We start from the raw sequence: 7,107 nt of genomic DNA on the forward strand, positions 1-7,107 counted from the left end.
AGAATAAAAAGTTGAAAAATAGTTAGCCAGAAAGATAGCAAGACAGAAAGAAAGGTAGGAAGGTTAGTTGGTATACCAGCTTGTTAAATAATAGTTTTATAGATGTTACAAATGAGCTAAATTTTAAGAAGTCTGTTATTACTCCAATTATTTTCATTTTTCAAAATATTTGATATTACCTATTAAATCTATTCAGGAAAGCAAATCCTGTTGAAAACAGACAACCCTGCTTGGAAAGAATTCTCCATGAAGCCGAGCATCAAATACATTCTAAGAGCATTGGCTGGTTTAGCTGCCAATCATTCTTCTACCCAAGAGGTAAATTACTATTTGTATTTATTATTGTAACTTTCCACCTAAAATGATATTATTTACTAATAAAAATGCTTAGGTACACTTGTGTATTGGTTTGTCGGTAATGCAATGTTAGTCATTTGCCAGTAAACAATGAAAAATTGTTTGACAAATGCTTGTTTTTTGTGAAGTTATAAGCAGGAAGGGAGAGGGCATTTGGCTGTTTATTACACTAGTCCCCAAAGTTATATAATAACGTTTTCTTATTTTCAACTATTGGGACTTATAATGAATTTGGATGGGTTGGTATAATAAGTTGATTGTCCGAACGTGTCAACTACTAATTGTAATGGTATGCGTGGTGTCCCATAGTGTAGTGGTTAGCGCACTATGCTGTGGTTGGGAGAAACCGAGTTCAAGTCCCCCCCCATAGACTGCACTGGGTTGACAAATGCTGTCGCAATTAGTCAGATTATAATCACGCAACCTTCCCCTTAGATGCCCTAATATTTGTAGGATGTTAGGATTCTACCAATCAAGCAGCTTTAACCATGCTTTCCCTCGTCCATGCTCCTCGAATGAGAGTGCCATTAATTAGGGTGGCTTAATATGGAACACCTGCCAAAACTCTAGGCCCGGTTGATGTAATAATTGAGTAGCTTCCACGAGAATTGCGGGTCAGCTTGTAATGTAACATAGAATACAATCAGCTGTGCGCGAAGCTTACCAATCTAAGATTGGCCAAAGGATTCTCACTTCCAGTCTCCTTGTGCATTTGAGTCCTAACTCCAGAGAAGCAGGGCTACAACAACAACAACTAATTGTAATTTACAGAAGGGTTAATTTTGTGTATCAACATTGGGGATGTACATCAATTTATCAGCCATTGTCTTATCCCTTTAGATCCTTGAGTCATAAGTTTAACTTGTATACTGAACCTAGATTATAATAATTTTATCTCTCTGTTTCAAACATATTATTTTTAGGCTATCGCCCACTCTGTGATCAATGAGCTGCATCTTCTTGAACAAATGAGCAGTGATGAACATCTTGGTTCTCTGGCAGAGGCTGTGCTAGAGGCTGTCAGAGAGAATCCTGATGTGGGAGCTAAGGTAGGGTTATAACATTTCTTTAGTGTTTAGCTTTAATTTTTTTGCTTCTATGTCATTTTTATGGCTCTAGAGATCTCCAAAACAGAGGTCTCCAAAAAGTTAGTCTGTGTGTGTGTGTTTTGTGTGTGTGAGTTACTTACTTGATATGATACTGGAAAGTCCCCCCCCCCCCCTTCAATCAGGAGCTCTAGGGAGAGACGGGGGCTAGTAATGATTTATGGTTGGGCAAGTCTTTCATATGTATTTCACAAGAGCATAATCATATTAAAAAACTAATTGTAAGATATGGCTCTTTTTTTCTCCTAGTCATATTTTATGACACTTGACTAATCAACACTATTTTAGGTTGATGAAGTGCGCACAGCTACCCGTGAAGAGAAGAAGAAATTAGCCATGGCCATGAGAGCTAAACAGCTCAAATCTATTGGACTAAAGACTAATGAGAAAGGTATGATTCAATTTCATTGGTTTAAACAACATGACTGAAGTGTAAATTTTTTTGAAAATATATATATAATATTTATAAAAAGTATATTTAAATGACTGAAAAGTTATAGGGAAACATATTTTTTCCTAGTTTTATAAACCTTACTTCCTATCACATATTGTAAACTAGCTGTTTCGCCCCGGACCTCCTGGTTAATTATGGAGATGGGTGTCAGGAATAACCCTTAAACCACCAAACGATTCATATTCATAAGGCTTGTCGAAAAGCAGAATAGTACATTTTAAAGATATTTAGCTTTAAATAAATCCGTGAAATTATTGAATATATGTATTTTTTTAATACGCCTCTTATCTTTAGGTCAGGTAAAGGCGGAGTCTTCTTTGCTGCAGCAGTTCCAGACAATTGGGGAGGAGTCCGGGCTGGCTTGTGTCATCTGCAGAGAGGGATACAGGTAGGTTCATAAATAGATAGTCAGACAGACATAGATCATTTGGGAAGAATTTGATCTTTCTTGTATCATCTTTATTGAAGCTTCAGCTAAATAAATCAGAGCTGGATCTTTAAATCATTTTAGTGGTGAGCCAGATCGGGGTGAGCAAAATCACAAATCACAGCGCGGCATTTCATAAAATGCTGTGCTCTCATTAGTGGAAAGTTGGCTCACCCCGATCTGGCTCACCACTAAAATGATTTAAAGATCCAGCTCTGATTTATTTATTTAGCTGAAGCTTCTCTAAAGATGATACAAGCAAGATCAAATTCTTACTTTCTATCTTACTATTTATTTCATTATTTGTCTGTTTATAAATCTACAACTTTGTAGATTTATAAACAGACAATGAAATAAATAGTAAGATAGATTTATAAACAGACAAATAATGAAATAAATAGTAAGATAGAATGTAAGATTGGCATGCTTGATTTTATAATAATTTTTGATATTTAGGTTCCAACCTACGAAAGTTCTTGCCATCTACACATTTACCCGCCGTTGCCCACTGGAAGAGACAGAGAAGGCCATGAGAAAAACCATGGGATTCTCAACAGTCTCCCATTTCAATCTTGTCCATGTTGAGTGTCATATGGCTGCTGTCAGACAGGTACATCAATATTTGTTTACGTCAATTTGTCATCATATTTTTTTGTATTTTACTGTATTACAGTGAAATGTATTATTTTAATATTTAATATTTTAATATTTAATATTTTTTCAGGCTAGAACTCGCGATGAATGGGAAAGTGCTCTGCTTCAAAATGCCAACACACGTTGCAACGGTCTACTCCCGCTTTGGGGCCCTGGCGTGACTGAAAGCGCATTTGCCGCGTCGCTTGCCAGACACAATGCGTACTTGAGTGACGTCACTGGACAGAGAGACATCAGCTATCAGGTATACTTGTTTAATTGATTGATTGCTATGGTGTCTCATATAGTAATAAAAAGTAAAACCTACAGTTTAAAATTTAAAGTTGACTATTGATTTTATAGGGAGGGATAGTTCACCTATAGCAAACTTTTTTTGCCTTGAACTTTTTCATCTGCTTGAAATTGAAATAAAAGCGTATTTTATTTAGAATTTAATCCACGACATCAAGCTGATGTTGCTCAAATTTGCCGAGGAGAAAAGCTTCTCTGTAGACAGCGGTGGCGGTGGTTCTCAGTCTAATCTGCACACCCTGCCGTACTTAGCTCACGTGGCTCTGTATACTATCAACTCCAGTAGGTAAGGAATCATTTTTGCATTTTTTTCATTACTGTTTAATTTGTGTTCATAACAAAGGAGTTTTGGTGATAATAATATCTTTAAACTTTAATGTACAAGACACTTTTCAAAAATATTTCAACAAATAAAAATTTTAGGGCCAATGCACGAGAGGAACGATCCCTGGAAACGTGGCTTGACGCCCCTGGCAGTCAATGGTGCAGTCAGGCAACTGCGGTGGACGGTCCCTTCTACCAGACCACCGCCGCTATGCTGTTGCTGTCCCCGGAGAAATGGCAGAAGAAACGGGTGCACATCCTGCAACGGTTGTTGCTGACAGTGCACGTGCGTTCGGCGGCGGCAAATGGTGATGGAGGCGCGGCAGATGCGTTGGGTCAGCCCAAAATGGAGATTGCTGAGTATAGTGTCTACAGGTAAAATCTAACGTTATTGAATGTACTATAAATTGATATACTCCCACAATGATGATTAGAAAATGAATCCTCTGTAAACAAGCATATAATTGAATTGAATTTTTTTAAAATTACAAATAAGTCAACTTAGTCATGAAACTTTGGGTACCAGTATAATTTACAGTCCTTTATATTAATAATGTTCTTTTTCAGGCCTGCTTTGTTATTCTTTGCCATGGTGGATATGATAATCAAGGATATGTGGACTGGTGTAGTCACTAAACCAGATCAGGTCAGATATTCATTTGTTATATTTGAATTTTTCTTTTATATTGTGTACCTAAAGTAGTTTGATGTCCTTCTTTCTATCTCAGATGCTGTTTCTTTGATAGTATCTGACTATTTTCCTAAGGGATTGTAAGCAAATAATGAAATGAAAAGACCAGAACCGCACATAATTATAACACCCAGGGGCTGCTAATCAGCCAATTAATTCCAATTGAAAATGTCGCAAAATTTAATATTTTGTTGGAGTAAGGTTGGAGTATAACTTGTTTTTTTTCTTCATATAACTGATTGGGAGTGGGCAAGAAGGGGAGAAAAAAGGGAAAGGGGGTTGTGGGGAAATTTTCCTCTAGAGTTGTTTGTCTGAATCACATTCCCTTTTCCCTGATAACACCAAGCTTTCTTTGCTTTACAATTATCCTTTTTGTGAATACGTGTCTTTATAGGAATAGGAAACATTTTGCAGATCTGATAATATGCACACACCAAAGAAATGAATTGCTCAATAATAATTTTCATGTATAGGATTGGTGTGTAAGCCTGGCTGAATGGATCCGTCACAACGACGAAGCTTTGGTTGCCAGAACCTCCAGCATCCTCAATACGTTCCAGGATGATTTGCTGCCAGCACAAGGTAAGGGACAAGTGTTAGAGAGAGATATCTCGAAATTTCTTCGTTTCAGAATAAAAGAAAAAGAATAGAGGGGACATGAGCTATATGTGTCTATCCCAACAAAGCGGAGACCCTGTCCCGTTTTTGTACTGGGTCTTTGAAATCAGCTAATAGCGTTAGAAATATAAGCACAGCCGATTCCCTACGAAAGAACAGAACGCAATATTCTAACAGACGAAAAGCGTCTCCACCGCTTGGGGTAGATAGTGGTCTGGATTAATTATTTATATTTATACTTACTTATACATTTATTGTTTTAGACATGGGTGAAGTTATTGATGTGTGCGGACTGCTGGCCGAGATACCATCCGCACCCAGCGCAATACTGGAGGTTCTTGGTCAAATCCCGGCACTATCTTAAAACAGCCATGGAGATTCAAAAGAAGATTATAAAAAATATTAACCCACTTATTATTGCACCACAGCTTTGCTGTTATTCGTTAATTTAACCAACTCACTAGATATTAGAATTTTTTTGAAAAAAATGTATGAAAATCTAAAAACAAAAAAAAATAATGTAAGTCTTTGTAGTCAAAAACTTCTAGTTAAAAATATAATAAGTTACTTTGCATCCCTACTAAAAATAACATGCTTATTCCCATGATAAATTAAAAGTATAAAAAAACTTATGTATGATAAAGGGAAAAGATATTCAGCATTTTAAAATAATCATGTATTACTTAATAGAATTTGATTAAAACCGCTGAATATTTCGTCCTGTTTCAAAGTATCCAAAATATGAAATTTGTTGCGTTAATTTAATTAAAATAAAACTTTTGGTGTTTAATCACATCAGCGAACGTTTCAAATCCGAAAAATTATTCTTTGTTATAAAATCCATTATGTTAACTTCCCTTATTTTATACCTTATTAAGTTTACCCTAATATCCCTCTATTTGATTTCCAAAAGTCGTTCTACATTCCCCGTTGATCAAAGTTAGGGAAGGGATAATTATGTTGATGCTAATACAGTTTACTGTCCTGATTTCATTTGCGGATGTGATTAAACACCCCAAAGTTGTTAATAAACTGTGCACATGTTCATACTTGTTTGCTTGTTCTTGATTAAAATAAATTTCTTTGTTAAATACTTCAAGTACTTCCTTCTATATAGGCAGGAACATTTCATTAGAAATAAAATATTTATCCTGGCTTCTTGAATATCGCTTTATTTTCTTTGTTGGTAAAAGCAGAGTGCTGAACAAAAATGTACTAAATTTTGAAGAATTATTACCTAATGTTTCTGACTGGCAGAAATGTTGATGGTAAAAAGTATTTCTTCAGGTAAAAAATGTCTAGCGGTGAAATAATTGTATTTAGTATAGATGCATAACCAAGACAACTACGGTCTGGATCCAGTGTTGGGAACCTTTTTTGTCTGCTAGCAAATTACTTTCTGTTCTGTAGTAGCGACTTGGTTGTGTTAATATCAGATACGCTATTGGCTGATATTCAATTGAAAGTTTGCACAGGGTCTACGGTGGGGACATAAAGTTATTTAACCCTTTCCCTCTCTAAATGTTTTACTTTAATAAAGGGGAAAAGTGATAAATAAGAAAATTGAAATGAATAGAATTAAATAAGGTTTTTGAGAAATTAACAATTTTATGTATTTGAATGAGGGAATAGTTATTTCTCGCATCGTTCTATAAACGGCTTTCCGCGGATATAGAATGTACATTTTTATATTCGTAGAAAGCTGGATATAATACGATGCTAGACATAGTTTTTTCGTATGGATGAGAACCGGTTCCTATCCACCGGATTCGAATGAATGAGAGAAAAACTGTCCCTGATTTTGTACCTGATATTGAAACCAATGTCAAGCAATCTCTATATCAGCAGCGCAGTGATAAATCTTGATAACAAAAGGTTAACGACGTGTTTCAAGTTTTGGTGCCTTTACTCCCAAATGTGAAGAGTAAATGGGCACATATGATATGCTTTAGTAGTTAAAACAACAATTTAAACATCTATAAGTAGCGAAGCAAAAAAGCTGTCCATACGCTATGAATGTTTTATATCTAATTATGCACAATAATGATTAAATTGTTGCCATGCGCTGGATCTTAAAGTAATCTGCTGCCCACTGCATCTGCTACTGCTAGTGCTGAATACATGAATCTTTAAATCTAAATGGCAGTGGTCAGCCGGGAAACACATACAGGCTCAGGGGCTGTAG

At 35.9% G+C, this 7,107-nt stretch overlaps 1 protein-coding gene across 1 annotated transcript in view; it reads left to right on the plus strand.

Moving 5' to 3' along the window:
- Positions 1-6,015, plus strand: part of poe (E3 ubiquitin-protein ligase-like protein poe) — a 415,170-nt gene extending 409,155 nt beyond the window's left edge. Inside the window, exons 89-99 of the mRNA XM_080154218.1 lie at positions 197-318; positions 1,281-1,406; positions 1,752-1,854; positions 2,212-2,305; positions 2,801-2,954; positions 3,069-3,242; positions 3,427-3,575; positions 3,713-3,988; positions 4,181-4,259; positions 4,778-4,886; positions 5,186-6,015. Coding sequence (XP_080010344.1) covers positions 197-318; positions 1,281-1,406; positions 1,752-1,854; positions 2,212-2,305; positions 2,801-2,954; positions 3,069-3,242; positions 3,427-3,575; positions 3,713-3,988; positions 4,181-4,259; positions 4,778-4,886; positions 5,186-5,286 — 1,487 coding nt within the window. The 3' untranslated portion in view covers positions 5,287-6,015. The remainder of the gene's footprint in view (positions 1-196; positions 319-1,280; positions 1,407-1,751; positions 1,855-2,211; positions 2,306-2,800; positions 2,955-3,068; positions 3,243-3,426; positions 3,576-3,712; positions 3,989-4,180; positions 4,260-4,777; positions 4,887-5,185) is intronic.
- Positions 6,016-7,107: the final 1,092 nt, after the last annotated feature.

This window comes from Acartia tonsa, chromosome 3 (assembly GCF_053477335.1).
Source record: "Acartia tonsa isolate MP-2025a chromosome 3, ASM5347733v1, whole genome shotgun sequence".
NCBI lineage: Eukaryota > Metazoa > Arthropoda > Copepoda > Calanoida > Acartiidae > Acartia > Acartia tonsa.